Here is a 25,071-nt window from a genome sequence, read left to right on the forward strand (position 1 = left end):
TGTGTGTGTGTGTGTGTGTGTGTGTGTGTGTGTGTGTGTGTAAATTTATAAAATGTATATGTTTATAAAACAAATATATGCATATAAGTGTGTGTGTGTGTGTGTGTGTGTGTGTGTGTGTGTATTACACTAAATCCTGGAAGCCTGGCATCTCTCTTTTTTTTTTAAAGATGTATTTATTTTATTCATGTGAGTACACTGTAGCTGTCAGACACACTGGAAGAGGGCATCAGATCCTATTACAGATAGTTGAGCCACCATGTGGTTGCTGGGATTTGAACTCAGGACCTCTGGAAGAGCAGTCAGTGCTCTTAACCACTGAGCCATCTCTCCAGCGCTTGGCATCTCTTAATGCCTCCATAGTCCCTGTAAACAATTGGCTGGAGTTGAGTAGCCTGATGGACGGGACATGTGTCCTGTTTACCCAGGCTCCACTCCTCCCCAATGTTCCTGGCTCACTAATTTGCTCCTTTACCCTTATGTGAATCACTGTCCCTTGTCATAATCAAGAAGACGAATGTGACCTTGCAGGTCTTCTTTTTCTCTTGAGACCAAGTCTCACTGTGTATCCATGACTGACCTAGAACTCACCATGTTAACCAGGTTGGCCACAGACTCAGGGATTGACCTGCTTTGCCTCCCGAGTGCTGAGACTAAAAGTGTCCACCACTCCTGGCCTTCCAGGTCTTCTCAAATTTCCCTGTCTTTTTTTTTTAAGATTTATTTATTTTATGTGAGTACATTGTCATTCTCTTCAGACACACCAGACGGCAGCAACAGACCCCATTACAGATGGTTGTGAGCTACCATGTGGTTGCTGGGAATTGAACTCAGGACCTTCTAGAAGAGCAGTCAGTGCTCTTAACCTTTGAGCCATCTCTCCAGCCCCCCCTCCCAGGTCTTCTTTTAATTAAAACTGTTTCCCAAGCCAAGGGAAACAGAACCACCCTCCCACCCCATCCCTGCCTCTAGGGATTCTAATAGCCCTGCACCTGAGCTTGGTTGTAGATAAAGAGCCAACTGTTTTAGCCTGTGGAAACTGGGAAGAGCTGCAGAGAAGGCCCATTTCATCTTCCTCTCTTCCCCTAAGTTCATATCTCAGCATATCTCCACAACCATGCAGAAATGCCCCCCCCACACACACACACCCTTACACCTAAATATCTGTGTACCGGCACAACCATGCATCAAATCCCCATACAACTGTACATCTGAGTACATGTACTTCCACACACCCTTACATCTGCACCCCACATCTCATCTGCACACCATATCTGTATGCCTGCATATCTACATACCCATGCACATGTAGCCCCATGTGACTGCATATATATACATATATATGGATATCTGCATATATATCTGGATATCTGCATGCCCTCATCACACCCGTACACTCACACATCCCTACGTACCTACACACCAAGCATCTGTATGTCCTATGCACAAACAGCTGCACACCCATGCACCTGCACACTCACAGGCCTCTCTGCACATGCACCTGCACATGTACGTGTCTGCATACCACACCCTTGTGTACCTATGCTTGCACTCCCACGTGCCTGTACGCTCACGTGCCTGCGCCTCCACGCCTGCATACCTATGTACACATCTACACACTTGTATCCTTGCATATCCACATCACATACCCAAACATCTGTATACCCACACACACTTACACGCAGGCAAATAAAACACATTTTTTTTCCACAAACTTACGCCCAACTTTCCAATAAGAGTTTCCAAGACTTCCTGGATGTACTCGCTGCAAACAGCGAAGATCTTTCAAAAGTATTTCTTCATTACAACACTAGTAATCGGGTAATAATGCTTTGGCATTTTTAAAGCCTGTTTTTCCTTAGGAGGCCTATTTTCCATTTGTATAATCAAATCTTTATTTTATGACCCATTAAACTAGTAGGAAATTGGGAAGCTGCTTTGTTCAGATGTGAGAAAACAGAAGCATAAAACAGACAAATAGGAAGCAATAGGAGCCAAAGCTTCGATATGCATATGGTTTACACTCATAACAGTGTCCTTTTGGCAAACGAATGGCCTCTGCCATCACAGGCCACTGTGATCATCTCTGGGACCCGGTGGAGGGGATTCAAATCCCTGGAACCTTTCTCGGCCCATCTTTGAAACTCTAGGGGAAGACTGTGAGAGGCAGGGGAGCCAGGCCGAGGAGCTGGGAGTCTACCTGGCCAGCACAGCCCTGGCGTTTGCTGGGCTGAAGGAAGTGGGCGGGATGTGGAGATGGTACAGGCTGGTTCACAGCGGAGGCTCGGGAGGCAGATGGTGTGTGCACCTCCCTCTCCTGGCGTACGCACTTGGCCTTGTGACATGATGAGATCTACTTTCTGGAGATCTTGGCCGCAGTAGGAAGGTGTGAGGTACCAGCCGTCCACATAATCGGGGCTGGAGGCAAAGGCAGGCACCCAGAGAGGCAGTGGTGAAGCATGGAGATGGGTCAGTGTGAAACTCAGGAGCTTGGGGACAGGCTCCAGCCAGAGGTGAGCGGTGAGCTGTCTTGCAGATCACTCAACAGAGCTGCATAGTCACTCTCCGGGCCTCTGCATGATTCGGGTTTCAGCACCCGAGCAAGTGGGCAGCAAATGGGACTTCTCCATCCACTGAGTGAAGGTGTAGGGCTGTCTAGGGCTCTGCCTTCAGACCACGTCTGGTTGTCTAGGAACAGATCTGCCTCCCACCATGGCTCCAAGAGCCTCTTAGGAGGTGAACGTGCTGTTGACAGCCCTCTTAACATGGATGTGCCTAGCCATACAGAATGTATCCCAGAGAGTCACCTTGGAGGTGTGTGGAGGATTTTCCCCTCCTGAGAAATCCAAGGGCACCGCTGCTCCGGACGCTACCTGGTTTCCATGGAAACACTTGCACCCTTAACAACGCTTGGCAATTGGAGGCTTTGTGGGTGGGAAAGTGGAGGAAGATGTTCTCTTCTTGCTTCTGTGGGTTGGGGCCATCTGGGAGTGTGTGAACCTGGAACTAAGGGGCGGAAGGGTTGGGGACGTGCTGGGCATCCCTGGGAGTCAGTCACAAGCTTCTCTTGTTCCTGGAAGACGCACATGTCCAACCTTGTGCTAGAAGTGGTGCAGATAGCATCTGCTATCCCCACAGCCTGGAGAAGTGGGAAGCAGGGTCCAAACCATTCCCCTATCCAGCGCTGTCATGGTCGGCTCCTCCTTTGTCAGCAGAGCACTGAGAGGCACTGGGCTTTCTCTCTTTGCAGGATAAAGATTGAAGAAGAATATGCAAAGAACCTTGCTAAGCTCTCTCAGAACTCCTTGGCTGCCCAGGAGGAAGGGTGAGTTGGGAGGAGAGTGGAGGGGGTGGAGGAGGAGAGGACACAGAAGAAGGGATCCTTACTTACTCCACAGAGTTGCTCACTCGGGATGGAGAGATTGCTGTAGGCCTGGCTCACTGTGGTGTCTGTACCTGTTAGTCATCCGTAGTCCAAGGTAGGCCCTCAGTCCTTGAGGCAGGCACTCCTAGCTCAGACAAAGGACCAATAACAAGGTGGATGGACACCCATGGCTCAAGATGGGTTTTCATGGCTCAGGATTCAGACTCATGGTTCAAGACCAGTACACATAGCTAGGCTTTTTGGCCTCTAATCTCAGCACTGTGGTGGCTGAGGAATGGAGGACTATGAATTTCAGGCCAGCCTGAGCTACATAGCAAGACTCTCTCTCAGTCAAACACCCCAAAATACTGGTGTTCATGGCTTAAAGCACCCATGACCTGAAGTCTGTGAATTCATACTCCAGATTTATTCCCCTCCGCATAGTTATTTTTAGTGATCCAGGGCCTCCTGGGTGTTGGAGCACAGAAGGAACACTCTGCACTGTGCCTTGCCACTGGACGGCGGCCTCTGGGTGCCCAGCTCTGTTCCCCTTCCTCTGCATGTCAGGCTGAGAGGACACTAAGTCTGAGAACTTCCTATCCAGCCTCTAAGGGTGCTTTGGAGAGCTTCAGTCCAGGCTGTGACTCCCTCTCTGACCGTGACAGTCTAGATGAGGCTTAGGGACACTTTCAACCCTCCCAGCCACACGAGGATCTTCAGTGGGAGAACTCCTTCAAGGATAGATGCTTCCTCTGCTATCTGTCTGCAGAGCCCTGTCCTCGTGCTCTCAAATGACAGCCATGTGGGAAACAGCTTGAGAAAATCAAAGAAGTAGTATACAGCACCACTCCTTCCTAGGTCTACCCTCAAATGAATCAAAAACAGGGACTCAAGCAAGCGTGCTCAAAGTAGCAATGGTCACAAAGACTGAAGGTGATCAGAAGGTGGTCAGACACAGACACTGTAGTGTCGTCACAACGGATGCCCATGGCTGCACAACGGGCTATCATTCACCCATAGAAAGGAATACCGAGGCTCTACTCTGAGAGGAAACACAATGCTAAGCAAAAGAAACCATCCACAATGGGTCACAGGGTACATCATCCCATTCCCCAGACACGTCCAGAATAAGCAAAGCCATAGAGACAAAGCCCACCAGTTAGTGTAAAGAGAGAAAGGAGGAGTGGCAGTTAACAGGTGTGCATATGTCTGCTGCAGCCGCTATAACAAAGCACCACAGACTGAGTAGCTTAAACTATAGGAATTTGCCTGGGCATGGCGGTACACATATGTCTGTAATCCCAGCTCTCTGGGGGGATAAGAGATGGAAAGATCGTGAGTTAAAGACCAGCCTGGGCTATGCAGCGAGATCCCTGTCCAGAAAAAGAACAGGAAAAAAAAAGCTTCTATTTCATCTCAGTTCTAGAGATTGGATGTCTAAAGTCAATGTTCCAGTAGGGTTGGTGTCTGACATGGGTTCTCCTTAGGGTCACAGATGGCTGAAAACCATTGTGTGCCTACCTATCCCCCTCTAGCTGGGCTGGGGTGAGGGAGTGGGTCCTACAGGGACAATAATCCTACTGGATCAGGGCTCTGTCCTCTAACCTTAACTACTACTCCATCCCCACATCCTTGATCAGAGTTTCAAGATATGAATCAGGAAGCGAAAGGGGACGGGGGAAATCACAAACTTTCATTAATGACGGGGTGACAAAGTGTTTGGAGTCATTAGGGTAGACCGTCTACACTGTGGATGCCGTACACACTTTTAAGCTGCTCACCTTAAATTGGATGATTTATCACACATGACTTTACACCTCACAAGGAAAAAAGAAAGCCAAGGCTCCTGGGAAGTCAGTACCAACAGAGCCCTCTGAGGACCCCTCTGTAATCCCACCCTTCTGAGGGGAGCTTAGGAAAGAGTGGCCACAGGGGTTGAGCTGTGAGGGAGCTGCGATAACGAATCAGCTCGGATATGCTTCATGGCTAGAGTGATCATGGGACAGCGATTTTTGCCAAATGAATATGGCTTTGATTAGGGCTTCTCATGCACTAACTGGAACCAAGCCGCCTCCTCCCCATCAGCCACAGGGTGACCCAACAGGCCTCTTCAGACCTGCACATGGTTAGCTCTCCTACTACTCTCTGAACCTGAGACAAGGCAGGGAGCACACAGAAGTAGCCCTGCCACCAGGGAACGTAGCTTCCTGTGGGTCCCTGGCATCACCGTATGGCTCTGGAGTCTTCCGGCTCCCACCCCCTTGGCTGGGGCTCCTGCCAGGGACATTTTGTCCCGCCAGCATACAGCATATGCTCCTAAGATAAGCAGCCTGCTCTCATGCCAGACCAAGCGCGTGAACACGCTCCACCACACAAGCTCAGGTACATCACATGCACACGCCCCATCACTCCTTCACTGGCAGGCACAAAGTGTAACAGCGGTAGGTCCTGCACCTACAACACGGCTCTGGACGTGTGGCCCAGTGCACCTTGGAGGCTTTGTGAGGATGTGGGAGCTCATAAACCACAGGGCAGTTAGGGTTCACTTGAGCTATCTGGCAACTTGGATGCCCTGTCCAAATTGGATGTCACAAGGCCTGTGCATGCTGATGAGTCATCAGTCTTCAAGGGTTTCGTTCTGCTTTCTGCCCTCTCACGTGCAGGACGACGATGAAGTGTTGGTCATTCTTGGCTAGTGGCTTTGGCAGGAGCCTATGGTTTGATCTGTCGTGCCACAGACTGTACACTGAGATGGGAGTGCACCTGACAGTTTTCCACTTACCTCTTTCTCATTAGATGCCATCTTTGAACGAGAACGTCTAATGGCTTCCCCCCGAAACATTTAAAGTTTGTTCTTAATTAGTACATATTCATTTGTACATGCTGACAGGGCCAAGTGAGGTAGTTCCATACATTTGAACTTCCTTAGAATGTTGAGGAAAGAGGGACATAGGCATAGGGTTGAGGCCATCTGGTAGTAAGGAGTGTCACCCCTCTACCTGGGACATGCTATCCCTGCAAGTAGGACTGAAGTCACTGTCCAGGGTGTGAATGGTGCCACTTCCCCAGCCTCCAATATCCCTGAGCTAACATTCTCAGGGTGCCATACCTGGCCCTAGTCAGTCACCTCATATACTCTGCTGGCAGCTGACTTACAGCCCCGTGAGAAGAGGTTCTCCCCTCCCAGGGCCTTTTCAGACTCTATGTTTAAGACCTTCTGTGTGCCACTCAACTCCCATAGCAGCAGCACCTCACCCCTGTAAGAGTGGTGGCTTTGTCACCTTGAAGCGAGTATCTGCATTGAGATCCTATGCTCATAGCATGAAGTGATGGTTGTCTCCACCCATCTGCCTAAGGACTAGAGACAGAACTCAGTGGTGGAATGTTTGCCTGATATATGGGAGGTCCCAGACTGTGTTCTCTAGTGAAATACACAGGCATGCCCTTAAGGTTCACCAGCCTGCCCTATCTGTGTGGTTCTGTGTCCAAGACCCTTATGGGCTGCTATAAGCGGATGATGTATGAAGGAAAGAAATTGCTTATGGTTCTGAAGGCTAGGAGGTCCAAGATCAAGGGCCAGCATCTAGAGAGTGCCTACACACTGTCCTAGCATGTGACAGAAGCCACCATGTCAACAGCAAGGAGAGCTGGCCAGTGTAAGGCCCTCGAGCACTTTGTTATGGCCTCAAGAGTCCCACCTCACTGTGTCAGGGATGAAGTCTGCTGCACGTTCTTTGAAGGGACACCTTCAGATCACCTGACTTCTATAACTGCCACAGCAGCTTCCACTGTGGAGGGAGGGTAGGGGAACACAGCCCATGCTAGGCTGCAGGATGGTGCATTCTCCTCATAGCATCCCAGAACCCAGGCCTTATAGGCAAAGGCATGTCCACAGCATCATCACCCCAGATCCACCCAGTCTTTCTTTAATGGGACCCCAACAACACTCTTGCTTCTTCCAGACTCTATAAATACCACTTGATGCTTTTTCATGAACATCCACCCATGCCAGGCTAGCACTGCCACTGGGCAGATAGAGAAGTAGATCATGAGGACAGATCTGCTAGCCCCTGGCTTGGAACCTGGAAGCAACAACGCAGGTGCTCTGCCCTGGCGGGCTGTCTCCTAAGCAGCCTTTGCCACTGAAGTCCCAGAGGCTAACAGCTTTCCCATGAGATGACGCCAACTGGCTGGGTGAGAGGTCGGGAGAAGGAGCCAGGGGTCTGGTTTAGAATAGTCATGGGGATTAAGGGTCCAATTAATGAATTCTGTATCTTGGGGGCTTTGGAAGTCTCCGGGACTTGGGGAGATGCCTTCTGTTTGGAGCATCCTTTGGAGTGCAGAGATGGCACAGTTTAGAGTGCACGCTGCGAGCCACAGTGGGGTACATGATCCAGAATCTACTCAAGAGAAACCATGCCTCTGCAGATGGCTAGGAGAGCCTTCTCAGTGTGGGGCTGCACCTGGGATGTCCCTGGACCCAAGTGGACCATCTGTGCCTCTCTCTCCTGGAGGCCAAGTGCCTGAGACCAGAGAGCTGGCCGCTAGGGGAGGGCCTTCGAAAATGAATCTGGTTTTCTTCCTTCAGTTACTAGTGTGTATTTGTCACCTCAGCAGCAAACCAGGGCATGCAGTGGAAAGATTCTGGGAAAGTGATGGTCAGGCATCAATGTTTGCTGTCTCCCTAAGACATGGAGCTGAGAACCATCATTCCATCTCAGGGAGGGCTGGAGATTTGGGCCAGAACTCCCCCCTTCCCCAAGTCTAATGGCTCCTTTCTGTTTTAGCTCCCTGGGAGAGGCATGGGCCCAAGTAAAGAAGAGTCTGGCCGATGAGGCTGAAGTTCACCTCAAGTTCTCTGCCAAGGTAACCCTCCCATCCCTTCAGGGTTAGACCATGGCATGCTGATAACTGGTCACCAGCTCCCTCTAGCCTGTATTGCCCCACACTTTCTGTGGTACCAAGTCCCTGAATGCAGAGATGAGAGGAGATGCCCACAACTCACTCACCATTAGACAGCATCTCCACTGAACAGTGTCAGAAATGACCAGACATGTGACCCAGAAGCACAGACAGAACCACGATGTAGGTGTTGAGAAACAATTGCCCTTTTAAAAATATAAATCTAAGTTTCGATCGTCCATGCTTAATATGACGTGAGTTCGTTTATTGCCTTTTTAATAAAATCATGGCTATTTTAACAAGCAGCTCACAGTGATCTCTTAGGAGCCATGGGAGGCAGCCCGGGGCCTGTGTGGTAAGAGTGGACAACCCCTGGTTCACTGAGGTGAATCTCAGCCTTTCTTTGTCAGTTTCACCGATTGGCAGGGCAGTCAGCTCTGTGTCTGGGAGCACTGGGCTATGGCCAGAGGAAGACGTTTTAAAACTTATTCGTTGCTGCAGAACTTCTGAATGCCCCACTCCTTTCATCTGCTTCCAAAGACACTGGGCCCAGACCGTTTTGAGTCCATGTCGGATTCTGTCCTGTTCACTAGGGTGTACACTGAAGACCTTACAGGATGCTTAATAGACACCTTCAGAAGAAATGAGCAAATCGAGCAGCAGTTCTCAACCCGAGGGCCCCAACCCCTTTGGGGATTGAACAATCTTCTCACAGTGTTACCTAAGACTGTCAGAAACACAGATGTTCACCTCCCGACTCATAACAGTAGCAAAATGACAGTGACGAAGTAGCAATGAAAATAATATTATGGTTAGGGGTCACCACTACAAGAGGACCTGTATTGAAGGGGCCACAGCATCTCCTCCCGGCCCCAAGTCTTTCGGCTCTGCTTTGCCTCAGGATTTCCAAATGAATCTCTTTTCTCTTCTTAGCTTATATCTCCACATTCCCTCTCAGGCTCTTACCTCCTCCTAAGTGAAAACCAAACTAAATGTCTCAGTGAGGTGATTCGCACTAAAGCGTGAGTGACTAATAGGTTTGCCCATTAACATGCCCTCCTTTTAAAGGAAGAGAGGCCTTTGGGAGTGTCGCCCAGTATCTTGGCCTGACCTTTTCTTCCCTCCAACTCCTGCCGTCACCGGCCAATCCACCACCGCAGCCCTGAGTACTCCGTGTTCTTGGGTCTGACCACCCTGAGTCCCCATGTTTACCAACTTTGTCGTTTGATGCTAGTATCCTTCCAAGGCACGGTTCCCTCCTGAAGCTTCCACGATAGCTAACCCTCTTTCCGATGCTGTTCCCATGTGTCATTGCAATTCTGTCGCACTGGGGTCCCTCGCATGCACACCCTTGAAGGACAGGACTATGTCACCCTACCTAGCCCTCGCTATGTGATGTACACAGTAGAATGACTGACTCAAAGGCTCAGATCACAGGTGAACTTTGCAGGGAACTGTGCTGCTCCTGGCTTCTGAAGGGTGTGAGTGCCTGACACAGAACTGACATGCTTCCCGCTGTGCCTGGTGAGGAGCGACATTTCCCAGCTCACAAGAGCATGCTCACCCTCATACGACCAAGCCCTTCCCCAGCACATTGGCATGGGAGCCCCCGTGAGGAGGGAGCTCCCTGAACTGCCACTTTCAGCGCTGCAGATGAAGCTGCGGGTTATTTTAAGCCATGGTTCATGAGTAGCTTCCTTCCAAGGCCTCCCTCCTCCTGTCCCAGCTCCCAGAAGAGATGTTTTTCCTGCCTGAGGTAGAGGCAGAGGCCACCAATCAGAGGCAAGAGGCTAATTGGTTTGTCCCCAGCACAAGGGAAAGACCCTAGCTGAGGAAGAAAGGAATGCCAATGGTGGCTGCAGGCTGATTTCCCAAACACTGGGGCCATTTTAAGTAAGGTTCACAGGCTCACAGACTCCAGCACTAAGGACAGCTCATGGAGAAAGGGTGCACAAATAGGGCAGATTTTATACCATCAGCACTTCTTCAGCTTCTGGTCTGGGTGTGTTAGTGACTGCAGACTACCCCAGTAGCCGCCTAACGGTGGCACGGTGATTTCTTAAGAGGAACGGGACCCTGAGGATCAATTCATCAACCTTGAAGAATATGATTCCAGAGGCACAAAGCCTGTTTTATGCCAGCTCCAAGAAGGTTTATTGAAATTCTTCTCCATCCGAATGCTCAGAGTTGGGGGTAAAAGCCCTTTAAGAAATGGGATTGCACACTGGCAGGCTCTCCAGCTTCCCCAGTCTCCCACCTCAAGCCGGTGCTAATAGCAACGGCAATCACAGGAAAGGCGCTCGCTCGGTCTTTTGGGAGGCAGTTAGAACGGCCCCAGTGGAAGAGGGGAGCACAGACACTTCCCTGCTGATCAAAGGAGGCCCAAGAATGCAGTAGGGGCGAGTGTGCATGGGCAGATCAGTGGGCGCGAGGACGAGTGTGTACCCAGTACTGTCACTAACAGACTCTGTGAGCTCGGGCGGGTTACCTGGCAGCCCCACAGTGCCATGGCCATATGTGAAACGAAGCGTTCCAACCCGGCTTTCACCTTGCCCAACCGTGCACGAGAGGCATTCGTACATGGTCACCAAGCACATGTCCATACCCGCGCCCATACCCCCTCAGAGAGACGCATGCATGTAATCAAAGCAGGCGCTTCATGATACATTACTCTTATTCTGCCTAAAATGTACCCTAATAGTTTTTTCTTCCCATGTTGGGTCTATTATCTCAAAAAAAAAAAAAAAACCAAAAAACAAAAAAACAAAAACAAAAAAAACAAACAACACCCTGGTCCTGACCCACTAAGTTGATCTCACAACTGTGGTCATTCACCACTTGGAAGCGCCTAGACCAGATAGTTACAGAAATCATTTCCAACTTGGAATTACTTTTCTCTTTGGAACCTGTAGCCCAGACCCCCTGGTCCAGACCAGACAGACCATCCATCCCCAGAAACACTTTCAGGAAAGATCGCTGATACCATGCACGAAGCCAAGATTTCAGAGCTAAGAATGAAGCTCATGAATCTAAATAAATAAATAAATAAATAAATAAATAAATAAATAAAAGACAACAACAAAAAAACAAAAAAGCAAACAACCAAACCCCCTACCAAAGCAATGTTTTTAAATAGAACGTATTGGCTTTAAGAAGTCCGTAGTATACGGGCTGGAGAAAATAGGTCAGCGGCTAAAGCACTCAGTGCCTGGCCTCTGCAGAAGGTGGGAGGTCTCGTTCCTATGCTAGCACAGCTATGCCTTGGCACTGACCGTGCTCGCTCTGCCCTCCTTCACAGCTCCACAGCGAGGTGGAGAAACCCCTGATGAACTTCCGAGAGAACTTCAAGAAGGACATGAAAAAGTGTGACCACCACATCGCTGACCTCCGTAAGCAGCTAGCCAGCCGCTATGCCTCAGTGGAGAAGGTGAGAGGCCAGGGCACCCAGCTGGTGGACAGCTGGGGACGTCTAGGGCAGGATAGGTATCGATTTCTCTGTATGCTGCCGTGGTGGGGACCGCTATCCAACCATGTGGCAGGCAGGAGTTAGTACCTCAGGACACTTGGATGACTCTCCCAAGGACAAGTGGGAGCAAGGAGACGCCGCAGGTCAGGTGGGAGCTGTATTGGGCACACGGGTCAAGGCAAACCCTCTTTCTGTGAACACCAAGTCAGATATGCCACAGCTACTCACATGGCTACTGTGTCTGGGCCTCACTTTTGGGTGCTGCAGGTGGTCAGCCCTGGAGGGACAGAGTGGCCTGACTTGGAGCCCTATAGAACGGGAGGGGCAAACCAAACCAGGTGCCCAAAACATGGCTACATCTCCACCATAGGCTGAGTGGATAATGATGATGGTGGTGGTGGTGGTGGTGGTGGTGGTGGTGGTGGTGGTGGTGGTGGTGGTGGTGGTGGTGGTGGTGGTGGTGGTGATGATAATGGTGATGATGATAATGGTGATGATGATAATAGTGATGATGATACAGGCCCAATAAGGGCTCAGGCTGTGAGATAAGTAAGTTGGTACTCACAGCCTAGTGTCCACTGCCAGGAGGAAACTCAGTTGACTTTATGGTCCCTTCCAACCCTGAAAGACAGTGTTTTATTTTCAGCCTTTTAGATTTATTTATTATATTTATTTTATATGTATGAGTATTTCACTCAAATGTATGTCTGCACCATCTGCTTGCCTGGTGCCCTTTAAGATTAGAAGAGGTCACCAAATCCTCTGGAACTGGAGTTACGGATGATTCAGAGCCACCACATCGGGACTGAGAATCAAGTGCTGTGTCAGCTGCAAGGACCAGTGTCCTTAACCACTGAACCGTCTCTCTAGCCTCAGAGACAGTGGTTTTAGGGTCCCGGTGTAGGCAAATGCTCTGGAGGCAACATGGCTTCAGGGACTGACCGGTCACATGCAGATGTGGCTGGAAGAGGGCAGACAAGGAAAACCCAGCTAGATGACAGCCCTCTAGCCCCTCCATGCCAGGTGCCAGCCCTCTAGCCCCTTCATGCCAGGTGCCAGCCCTCTAGCCCCTCCATACCAGGTGCCAGCCCTCTAGCCCCTCCACACCAGGGTGCCATCATTGACACTGATCACCCACACAAGCAGGGAAGATGAGATCAGGTAGGAGGGTGGCTGGACCTGAAGCCTGGCTGCAGTTTTATGAACAGCTTCTCTGGGCTGCACTGCTCCCCACTCCAGGCCCGCAAAGCCCTCACAGAGCGGCAGAAAGACCTGGAGATGAAGACCCAGCAGCTGGAGATCAAGTTGAGCAACAAGACTGAGGAGGACATCAAGAAGGCACGGAGGAAGTCCACTCAGGCAGGTGAGCCATTGTCCTGACTACACCAGCACAGGGGTGGGGTGTAGCTTTCCGTTGGCACGGTCCATCCCATCTTCCCCGTTGAAGTGTTCCTCATGTCTCCTTCCTGCACCATGTCCAGGGATGCTCCACCTCCCCAGGGAGTTAGTTATACTGTGGAAGTGAGCTCCTGCCCAGAGTACAGAGGCCAGCATTGGTTTTAAAAGCATCCATAGTTTAGAATTGGCCCACAGGGCTCCCGTGAGCAGGTTTCTGCTGCCACCTAGTGGTAACAATTAGCTGCTACACAAGGCGGAAAGAAAAGGACCCTTAGAGACAAGAAATGTAACAACTTTCTCAAAGATGTCAAGTCTCCGCCACAGAAGAGCAGCACATCAATCAGCCTCTGGCTTTTAAGACTTGTGTTGTGCAGTGAGGGCTGGGAGGTCTTTAGATATCCTTCCTTTTAATCTCTGATGAGCCTGCTGCAATCTCTTATCACCATAGAACAAAGTCGCCACCTTAGAACATGTAAACTGGGATAGAAGTAAGTTGACAAACACTGGATACATAATAACACATCCTGGGTCCCGAAACATTTTCATCAATACCAGACATGTTTATTGTAAATTGGAAGGGGGCCCTAATAGGGAAGGCATGTATCCAAATTAATTCATTAAATTACAAAACAGAGCTATACAGCAACAGCAGTCTATGGCAACCGGTTCCCAAGCCCAACCGGCAGCCATGCCCAAGAGCATGCCGTGCTATTCACTAGAAATAATCCCCAAGCAATTTTCTGAATTCATATAAACTAGATCATATTATACTCTATCTTCCAGCTTCTCTTTCGATTAATATGTCTTAGAAATAGCCCCCATCTCATTCCCTCTAAACCGCTTTAGACATCCATTCATGCAGATCAGACACTTTTATTTTTATTGCTGTATTTTATGGTGGTGCTGGTGAGGGAATGCAGGACCTTACACCTACAAGGCGAGCGCATTCCTCCTGCGCTATAGCTGCAGCCCTGACGATTGTATGCAGACTTCTTCCATCGTTCCTTGGATAGACGTTTAGGACCTTGTGATAGCTCCAGACTGTTTGCCGGGGACCAGAGATACTGAGTTTGTTACTGGAACTGTACCCCTCTGCATATGTAAGCCCAGATCCTCATAGGGAAAGAAGGAAGATGCTGAGTCAGAAGGTTTCATTCATTTTGACAGATATTTCCAAGCTGCTTTCCAGAGAGGCTGCCACGGCTCACACCTATGAATACCTCTTCCTGGAACGCTTGGCAGCACTGCCTATAATCAAACTTAGAATCACTGGTGTGCTAGTAAAAAAATTAATAATAGGTTTTGCTATTACTTTGTACTTCTCTGTAAGAGGGTTGAGCATTCTGAAAATACAGAATATTTTTTAACCTCCCCTCCCCCTTGAGTGGAGGAACTCCAATACGTCCTGAGTTTCTTGTTGAATTCTGTGTCTTAGTTGCTGAATCATAGCTTGGGTAGGCTTTAGGGAGATTCATTCATCCTTGGCCATCTGAATTGCAAGTATTTTCCTGTGGTTATCACTTGTCTTTTACTTTTGTTCTTTAAGGATAAAAAAGAAAGAGAGGTGTGTGTGTGTGTGTGTATGTGTGTGTGTGCGCGCATATGCATGTGTGCATGTGCATGTATATATGTGTGTGTGGTGTGTGTGTGTCTGTGTGTGTATATATGTGTGCATGTGTATGTGTATGTGTGTGTGTCTGTGTGTGTGGTGTGTGTGTGTGTGTGTGTGTGTGTGTGTGTGTGTGTGTGTGTGTGTGTGTGTGTGTGTGTGTAACTTGCCTGGTTTCTGCTGAGGGTTCTCTGTATAGTGGCCTTGTTCTCTCTGCAGTGTCTAGGGTTTGGGGAGGGCAGACTTAGAGGCCTCCATCTGGAAGTGCTGATGTCTCCTCCTCCTGTTCCTTTTCTACTCCTCCCTCATCTCTCACAGTGCTACTGGGAGGAAGGTGTCTTGATCCTCCAGGGTTCTGATTAAGCCACCATCCCCACCATGAGGAATCTCTTGCTGTCTGTCTAGTCTCTGCCTCCATTCCAAGCACTCTGCACACATGACTTCACAATGACTCTTTAAAGCTACAACTGTCATACCTGTCAGAAGGAGAAACTGAGGCAAGGACAGATTAGTCAGCATGCCCAAAGTCATGCAGCTTATAGGGTGGATCCAGGCTGGCAGCTCTGGCATTCTGGTTCCAGAATCCACTTTCTCAACTGATGTTTGGAGAAAAGGTCTAGTCTCCATTTCTCAGGCTGTCCTGGAAAAGAAACACCCTTCCCCCACAGACATTCCTGAAACATGTTCTCAACGTTAGGATGGACATATAGGGTACCAGGAGCCTCACGATGTATGATCACAGGGCAGAATGCTGGCTTCACCCTGAGGCAAGCATGGTTGTGGTGGAGATACATGACAAGAGATGCTCGGTGCTCTTTCCTCTGGCTAATGCTCCTAGAACCAAAGGGGTAGTCATTGGCCTTGGACAGGGATAAAATGAAGAAAACACATTGCATGGCTGTCCCCCAAGGTGCAGGAGTCATGGCATAGCTGTGAGGGTGGGATGTGAGAACGCTGAGGTGGTCCTGAGCTACACAAGTCTCCCTGCTTTCCCCCCGATTCTCCACCATCAGGCATATGAGTAAGACTTATGTCAAAAGAATGACTCTGGATCTGTTTAAATGGCTAAATTCAATTCTGAGAATTCCTAGAATATCCTGTAGATAGATTAGACTGAGTCACTTGGCTCTGGGGGTTGGCACACAACCTTCTCCCAACAGGAGCAGAAACCATGATGCCCAATTCTCACCAGGGCCACGCTTACACAGGGCAGCATGGTCTATACACAGTGTCTGCTCCTCTGACACATTCCTCGACACAGGTTCGATTCTGGTTCAGCAAGTCCAGGACACGTCCTGAATTCCTGCAGTTGCCACCCATTCCCATGCTTGCTTGATGTCATTGATATGCCAACTATGTTTTCATGTGGCAAGGCTCTCAGTGCCAGCATCCTTACTAATAATATCTTGTAGTTCACCCCATAGTTCGTTTTCGTTCTAGTTTCAAACATGTCTGAGATGCACATGTCCCTATAATGTAACTACAAGAAGTGCACAGTAGCCGTGGAGCTGTAGTTGGTCATGTGTCGCGATTGCGCATGTCCCTATAATGTAACTACAAGAAGTGCACAATAGCTGTGGAGCTGTAGTTGGTCATGTGTCGCGATTGCTGTTGCAAGACAGAATGCTGCATGAACACTTCCCTCTGAGTCAGCCTGACTCAGTTTCCCAAGGCTCCCACTTGTCTGCCCCTGCTCTAGTGTTTGGCTTAGTACCAGTACTGCACAGTGAATGAGCTGTGACTGTTGTGTTGGGATTCAGAATGCTGTCCCACTTCTATCACACTGGGGTATGCAAGTGTGTGTGTGTGTGTGTGTGTGTGTGTGTGTGTGTGTGTGACTTGCAAAATTCTCTCTTTGGGGAGACACAAGATACTAGGCAGTCTACCTGGGTCTACCAGGCAAACGTTCTTAACACTTAACTACACCCCTAAGTTACCCAGACTGGCAAGCTTTCGGTCCTAGTGCCTTGGGCTCCCGAAGTGCTGAGATTACAGATGTACACTGTGGCACCCAGAGTCATGTGTAGTCTCTTGACGAGAAACCCCCTGCCTATATTCTTGGGGCCTCGGATGGAGTTCAGATCGGCACGCCAAGGCTTGTCTCCTGCGTTTTGCCTCTTTTGTCTACTCCCTTCTCTCCTCCCCCCTTCATACCCTGACTTTGTGATGACCACCGTGGGAGGAACAGCCATAACCATGAGCACAGGCAGAAAAAGGCAGCCATGGTGGAGACAGGGTGGCCTGTAACAGGGCATGATGGTGGCTGTTGGCTTTTCCCAGGAGATGATCTCATGCGCTGTGTGGACCTCTACAACCAGGCCCAGTCCAAGTGGTTTGAAGAGATGGTGACGACCACCCTGGTATGTGACCAGAGATGTGTGTGCATGTGGTAAAGAGGCTAAGACACAAGCAGCCCTGGGCAGGGGACAGTGGCCATGGAAAGATGGGGTGGGGTAACAGCAGAGATGGTCATTAGGTCCTTCCAAGCACTGGGGTCCAGCCCTCAATCTGTACCAACCATAAATTCAGGTCCGTGCTCTAGCTTGCTTTGCTCTATGAACTCAGCAAAGGCCAGGTCTTACTCTACTCCCCTTTGTCTGAGCACGGAGAGGTCAGGGTCCACCATGGATTTCCTCATCTTAGAACCATGGCCTACTGGGATAAACAGAGAAGCAGTGAAAGGCAACAGACTATCCCCAACACACACACACACACCCACCAACCTCAGGTCCTTGGCAAAGGGGTCCTTATGAGACACCCGAATGGGGCAGCTGGGGTGCTTCAGAGAGGCTGCAATGGGAGACTGTGGTGGCAGACCCTGCATGCTATCCTGTGCCTTATTAAGGGTCTGTCATCTCTCCTTTGTGGCCAGAATGTGCCTGAGCAGGACAGTAGGTACTTGGACCAGGAGGGAGAAGGGGACAGCATCACGCCCACTGTTTATCCTATCCCAGTGTCCAAAGCCACCCTGCCCGTCCCCTAACCAGCTACTTTCTCCAGGTGCTAGCCCACCTAGGAGGATTAGCAGCCTCCTTCAGAGAGTGTCCTGGTTTTCCTCTCCTCTGTTAATCTTCTAATTAAGCCCCCTTCTTTACCTCCCTTTCAGGTTAATCACCTGGCGGTGACCTAGTTACCCACAGAATAACAGCTTAATCCCCTAAAGTCACGGAACCAACGACAAGCCCTCTCTGCTATTCCCCTTGACAGTGGCTACCACATTCACAGCCTGCTTTGCTCCCTGCGCAGTCACTGCCCCATAGCACTAGGCTTGTGTAGAAGCCAGAGTGCTTGACAGGCTGAGAGCTCTGGGACACAGCCCATTACTCCACCACAGATCCAGCTTAAATGCTGCTCTTCCTATAGCTCCGTGACACTCGGGCCAATGGGGACAATTAATTGTAGAACCTCTCTCTGAGTCCTAGTGGGGATAATCAGATACTCTGCTTGTGGAGAGCTCCACACTGAGCTGGCAGGGTCACACCCATGACCTTCATCTTCACCCTAGAGACTGGCTGCTTCTTCATCAAAGCCTGGAGAGTCAGATGGGCTGGGGATCCCCAGCCAGGGCCTTGTGTATAGGATACATGGCGGTCTGACATCTGCTTGGGGAGGTCCCCCTGTTAGGGATGTGCTCAGGGGCCTCTGGTCTTTTCTCCCTTGGCAGGAGCTGGAGCGGCTGGAGGTGGAGAGGGTAGAGATGATCCGACAACATCTGTGCCAGTACACACAGCTGCGGCATGAGACAGACATGTTCAACCAAAGCGTGAGTTCCCCACCTTTGCACTAGCAGGAGGCTAGCAGGACAGGCTCAGCGTGATTATCCCAGAGCAGGTTCCTAGAGCAGGTTCTTCTGGGGGCTACCACCAAAGATGGGCGGGCGGGGGATGGGGCTACATTGGCTTGGTTTGGTTTTAGACCATATCTGGCCTTGAATGGGTGAGCTTCCTGCCTCAGTTTCCCCAGTACTGGGATCACAGTTCTACGTTTCCTCCTGCCCTACAATGGTTAAGATAGCTAAATACATACATTCATCTCCTGTGTGAATTTGCTTTAGAAAGCAAGCCAAATGCACAACTTCTAAAGTGATGATGGGTGCCCAGGGGCCATTCTATTTGCCCATGGAGGACAGATGAAGGAAGGGGTCATCTTTAGGACAGCCTGCCCTCTTCTCCAGGCCTGGTGTCTGCAGATTAGCTCTGCCTCTCACAGCACTCTGCACATTCTCACTCTCACACCACCTCCATGGGGCCCTAGAACCTTCTAGAAAGGATGATCCGAGGTGGCTCTCCAACTGCAGCAGCATGGGACACAGGAGACATCCCAGTTCAGCTGCCACCTCTGACAGTGACCCTTCCTCTGTGTCCCCTTGCAGACAGTCGAGCCTGTGGACCAACTGCTGCGAAAAGTGGACCCAGCCAAAGACAGAGAGCTATGGGTCAGAGAGCACAAAACAGGCAACATTCGCCCAGTGGACATGGAGATCTAGAAGTGACTGTATGGTCCTGGGGGTCCTCCTGAGGAGAGGGGCTGGGGATCCCATGGAGAAGGGCTGTATCTGCCCTATTACCTGCTAATCTATCCAGGGAAAAGGAGGAAAAGAGACAGTGATTCCCGAAGGAGGGCCCAGCCAGGGGCTCCCCAATATTCCCAGGCCATAATGATGGACCCACAGCCCCAACTTCACCTCAAAGACTGGAGCCTCCCCTCCAACTCCCATGCTGTGCTTGTCACTCTGAGAACCAACTGAGGCTAGAACCCTGGGGTCCCAGCTGAGTTCCACAGGGGTGGCCATCACACACCTGTGCCCCAGGTATCCAAGGCCTGTCCTCTAGCGGGATTGTCATCTCCAGGACCATGGAAGGGGAAGGGGGTGGTGTCTCTGTCTCCAAACAATGTCAGGATCAGGATCGAGGACAGGAGGGAAAGTGAAGTTCGCATCCTGTCCCACAACATTTTTTAGTCCTCCCTACTTCTCCCTTTGCTTTGTAGGAGCCCACATCTATATTTTTTTTCGTCTCCCACAAGAATGGTGGAGTTTCTTCCCAACCCAAATCTGGAGAGGTCAGAATGGAACTACCTCAGTTGGCACAACCAGATCATAGCTCCCATCAGTTTCAGATTCCAGATCTGGCATTGACTGTAAAGTCTACCACAAAGTCCCAATCTACCTTTCCCCCAACCTCTTTCTCAAGGAGGAAACTCCACACCTCATCCAGACAGCCCTTTCCAGACTCAATAGAGGATATTTTCCCAAGTCCTCAGACAGCTAGATGCATGATCAAAGGCTTTGGGGGTGGAGCCCCACAAAGTCTTGTTTGACACATGCCCCCGCCCCTCATCACTATGACAGCCTTGACCAGTATGCTCTCCCGTGCTGACTACAGGCCATGTGAGTCAGCGGTGGTAATATTCAGGTTTGGTTATTCTCTAGAATGGCTCTAGCTGTGGATGTGCACAATGGAGTAGGACCTGCTGTCCCCCTTACTGCCATTGGTCCGTAGTGCAGAGTCTCATGGCTGTAGGTGGTTGCCACCCAGGAAACGTAGGAACGTTGGGTCGTCACACAGTGAGTGGGGTTGGGGTGAATTCTAGCTGGGAACTTGTGCGGGGTGGGGGGCATTTTTCCTCGTCTTTCCCACAGATGACTTTGTATTTGACCTGTCTACCCAAAGGGCAGAATCCCCTGAGCGCCACTCCCATCTTGCCATCTCACATGCTTGTCGCGGATAGCTTACTAATCTTGGACCTTTGGGCAGCCCATCCACAGAACCATCTCTCATGGTTGTTAGCAAGATGCCTAATACACTAAAGCAAACTAAGCACTGTCACTTTCCTTACTGAAACATCTCAACCATAAAAGCCACCATGAGGACATTTCACCAACCTGTGCTCAGCATGGACCCCGTGACACCAGCCTCTGATATTAGGACATTATTTCTTGATTTCCTTATTAAAGAAAATGGGTGCTAGTGGTAATTTGCTTTGTGGCTTAGCAACCTAATTTGTGAGTGATGGTCAAGTTCCAAGTCTTGTCATACACAGGGGTTTTGGGTATCACAGTGTGGCTCATGACTTTGTTCCCTTGCCACCTCGCTTAGGACATTCAGAGTCCCCTGAGATGTCACTTCCTCCAGCATAACTGAAGTTGGCTGATGTGAGCCGATTCCGTGTGAGGCTATTCTCTTTTTGTTGTCCCCTCACTTCCTTTTTAATCTATCCATGTATACATTTTCCTTCTTTTGTCCCCTTCTTTCCATTGATCATTCATTTAGAGTTTTGTTAAAGACAAGCAATCTGTGATCTCTCATCTGAAGACAGCCTACAGCTCTGTGATGCAAAGAAACCCTCAGACGTTCTGTATAGATCCACCCCTTCCTGAGATGCACTTGGCTCTCCCTCTCCGATACCAGGCCCGTTTGAGTTCTCAGTGGTACCAGCTCTATGTGGGTTCATGTGCACCTGGTTTATGTGCCTGTGTGCTGGTTCACAGGCATCTGTTCATTTTCATACTCATAAATGCTCTCAGTAAATGCTTGGAACTGGGTGCCGAGTGCCGGAACTAGCCATGTGTCTAGGAGGGCACCCCCAGCTCGCTCCACCTCCGGTTGACCCTTCTGGACAGAGGAAACAATACATTTTCCACCCCACACACTGGGATTCTTGAAGTATTAACTGTGCTAAGAGATCTTGGCACAGCAGTGGGATCTGAGTCTCCTGACTACCAAATCTCAGTTCACACCAAGCTCAATTTCAGAAATGGCTGCAGTTGGTTTCCGGTATGTTTCCTTCTACTACAAATAGGGAAGATAAGAGCATAGAGGAGGTGGGTGCCAGGAAGTGATGCCCAGAACTGTGATTGTGGTAGAGTCACGTGTCCCAACTACCCTCACTGTACCCAGGGGATGAAACCAAGAAGATGACGATGTGCAAGAACCTGAAAGTGCATACTGAGTTGAGTATTCAAGCTGCTGTTGTGGTCCTTGGTCTCCATGCAGTGCTGGATACCCAACCAAGAGTCATGTGTCTAGGCCAGTTGCTCTACCACTTAGCTATTCCCATCCCCGTTACCTTGCTTTTGTGAACACGCCAGTGCATAGGTTCTGAGAGGATCTGGCAGGGTTTATTTAGAGTGGGCGAGCATCCATTGTCCAGGCTGAGAGCAGCAACAGCCCTTTCTACCTGCCCCCGACTAGGAGTGCCAATGCACTTAAGCTTTGTCTGCAAAACCCTGATTTTAAAAAAAAAAACTCTAAAATGAATGATGTTCAAAAATGGGTTAGTTGCCATGGCAACCTCCAGGAAGAGATACTTGTTACCCTTCATTATTTTCTAGTACCTTTGAACAGTCTCACAGTGCAGGGGCCATTTGAAGGATGTGAATGGCAGCCCTAGGCTGTCTCTGCTATGGGGGCCACCTTTCTACCTCCACACAAGACCCTGTTGACTCGGGAGGATCTCTGCAATGGTTGATTAATAGCTGAGGCAAAGTATCCAAATTTGTGACAGGGGTTTGTTTGTGTGCAATCCCTCTGTGGAATCCACCCAATTATGAGGGTAGTGGATGGGTGCATGAGAATCGTGGTTCACCAAAGCCCCTTCATGGAAATACAAGCCATAAAATTCAAAAGGTGTCAAAAGACCTTGGCTTGTTTGGGGGTTTGTTCCCCATCTGTGAGTAGACTTGACAAGAAGGATTTAAACAGGAGTCTGAAGACCTGCTGTTACTAGGAAGCTAAGAAAGGCATTTTACAGACTTGAAGTAGAGAAGCAGGTCAGCTCCTGATGGCTTAGACTGAAGACCCCTTCATTGCCAAAGTTGTTCCCATGCCACAAAGCATCTCTCCACCTCCCTTTTCAAGGTAATTGAGGTGTGACTAAAATACAGTACAACTCGCCCTTTCAAGGAATGCAGTTCTATGAACCTTACCATGACTGGTCTTCTCAACCACAACCAAGATAAGCATATCACCTTGTCAATTCCTCTTTTCCCACCCCGGATCTAGCAGCCAGTTCAATGTTCTGTCCCTATAATTTTGCCTTTTTCTACAACACCATGTAAATGGAGTCACACTGATACAACCTTCTGGATCAGCCATGTTGTGCGTGTCAGGAGAAGGTCCCCTTTCCCTGCTGAGTGTTCTATCAAATGAATGGGCCCTAGGATTTCCTTAGTTTTAAAATGAGGTTTTTATGCCTTGGAAGTCCTAGCCCCAGATCTCCAGTTTGTATAGCTGCTTCCAACCCACTGCTTCCTATGATCCTGGGGCTCCTTCCCCAGACACCAGCTATGCCCTCAAGTTGGTGATTCTAGTTCTGGGTCAATGAAGAAAGCAGGAAGGGACAGCAACAGGACGTCACTCTCCACTGTTGCAGCAGTAAATCTCTCAGTATAAGAAGATCCTCTCCCTCAGGGGGCTGTCACCTCAGTCCTTGGTGGCTTTGTAATTTATTGAACATTGACCCTTGGGTATAGCTTGACCCTTCCCCGAACTTGTTTTGCCATCTGCCATTTGAGGGTGCTTGTTCTAAAAGGCCTCTGAGTCTTTCAGCTCCCGTGTCCCCCTGCCCCCACGATTGCCTATTTGTTCTCTGTGCACAAGGTCATACATTAGCTGGGTCATTCCCACAGCTGCGACCAGAAATCCTCACAATGGGCACTTTTCCAGGTAAACCCAAATAGAACTAAATCATGTCACAAGCTGAGAGAATTACTTAGTTCCTCTCAGAACTCCTGAAGAAACTGTAAGTCAGTACCAGTCGCTTCTGGGTCTGTCCCAGGAGTGAGGACAGCTGTGAACACAGGGTCAGCTGATCAAGTCTGTCTTGCTCATGGTAGTTTGACTTGCCAGCAGTCATGCTGAGACTAGCTTGAGCCTGCACCTGTTAGATAGTGGTAGAGATAGGCCCAAGCTCAGTGGAGGCCAGGCCAGGCTAAGAGTGGGACTCTTTGGGACCTGTTCCTCTAAGCTGTCTTGGTTAGGTATGGCTGAATGGAAGATGGAGGCTAGAGGGCTCTTCCGAAGCTCCAGGTAGACTGAAAAGTTCCTAGGTTCAGGTGAGAGACAGATCTGGGGAGTCAGAACACATAGGTCTTGAGATAGGAGGCAAAGCTGCTAGGACCCTGAGGTGGAGGGGGCTTTTCTAACCCCTCAACAGCTGGTTAATCATTACTGAGGTCAGGGACTTGCTTCTCAAGGGGCAGGCTCTACTAGCTGCCCAAGATCAAGGCTCCCCTGCCCTAATCTTCTAGTGCTGAGGGTAGCTCTTGGGGACTGAACTATGGAAGCTTGGGTTGGGTAGTGCGGATGATGTTTAGACTCTTTCTGGGTGGTATTAGGGATGTGAGCCCTATGTGTTTAAAGGAGAGTTTCCAATAGGACTGTGTTGGTGGAGTGTGGAGGCCGGAAGCCACACTATGGCACCGGGGCAGAAAGGAAGAACTGAGACTGGCCCTCCCCTGCTTCCCAGTCTGTCCCACATCCTAAGATCACACCCCGGGGGACTCCTCTGTGCTCACCTGTTCCTTCCTGCAGCTTCCTCGACAGACAGGTTCTTGGACCCAGGTACCGACATTCCAAGGGACACCAGCCAACCTGGGTGAGGGCCGCACTCTGTATGTCTTCCCTTCCCTGGGGAAAGAGATACCCAGAAGCACCCCCTTACAACCTGAGCACATGAGCGAACCCCATGAAAGTGGAATTTTCTAACAAAATAAACTTGCTCGTTTTGGTCTGTTTTCTGTAACTTTTGCTAAATACTTTATACATTTTTAATGTTGGAAAAAAAAAAAAAAGCAGTGTCTCCTGCCAGAACTCCTCACCCGGGATGAATGTGTTTACTTCTCGCTGTATATCTTTCCATGCTGCGGCTGCCTGGACCAGTAAATAAAATGGATGTAATATAAGTTGTAAGTAACATTGTCAAAACTCAGATCCCCAATGGAGGCTGCCCGCCTCCCCCACCCCATGATAGCATCTCTGTGTATTAATTCTGAAGAATTAAATGTTTAAATTAGAGTTCGGATGTTGACGGCGTTTGCTGTGTGTGATTGCCCCTGCACTGTTATAAAGTGTTTTCAGGAAGTTCAATGCCATCCCTTTTCTTCCCCTCCTTCAGTTACGTATACACTTGAGATGCTTAGATCCATCCCATGAGAAGTAAACTCTCCAGAGACGACGGCCCCCATGGGGACCCTCTATCCTAGAAGAACACACATTTTCCCTTCCTGCGGGAGGTCTCGACATTCCTCCTGGGCTCTGCACACAAGGGATGGGTTCAGTCCTGATGACTTAGCAGAAGGACGAGGGACACCTGGACATGGAAGCCCAGACA

At 49.7% G+C, this 25,071-nt stretch overlaps 1 protein-coding gene across 8 annotated transcripts in view; it reads left to right on the plus strand.

Annotated features, from left to right (window-relative positions):
* The window catches only part of Gas7 (growth arrest specific 7), a 230,555-nt gene extending 205,793 nt beyond the window's left edge, over positions 1-24,762 (plus strand). For 7 of the 8 annotated variants that reach the window (XM_039086994.2, XM_039086991.2, XM_006246828.5 and 4 more), the window contains 7 exons: positions 3,251-3,325; positions 8,152-8,230; positions 11,565-11,693; positions 12,972-13,095; positions 17,020-17,099; positions 18,404-18,502; positions 19,112-24,755. In XM_039086994.2, the coding sequence (XP_038942922.1) occupies positions 3,251-3,325; positions 8,152-8,230; positions 11,565-11,693; positions 12,972-13,095; positions 17,020-17,099; positions 18,404-18,502; positions 19,112-19,225 (700 nt within the window). In that variant the 3' untranslated portion in view covers positions 19,226-24,755. 8 annotated transcript variants of the gene reach the window in all.
* Positions 24,763-25,071: the final 309 nt, after the last annotated feature.

The sequence above is a fragment of the Rattus norvegicus genome, chromosome 10, assembly GCF_036323735.1.
Source record: "Rattus norvegicus strain BN/NHsdMcwi chromosome 10, GRCr8, whole genome shotgun sequence".
NCBI classification, from domain to species: domain Eukaryota; kingdom Metazoa; phylum Chordata; class Mammalia; order Rodentia; family Muridae; genus Rattus; species Rattus norvegicus.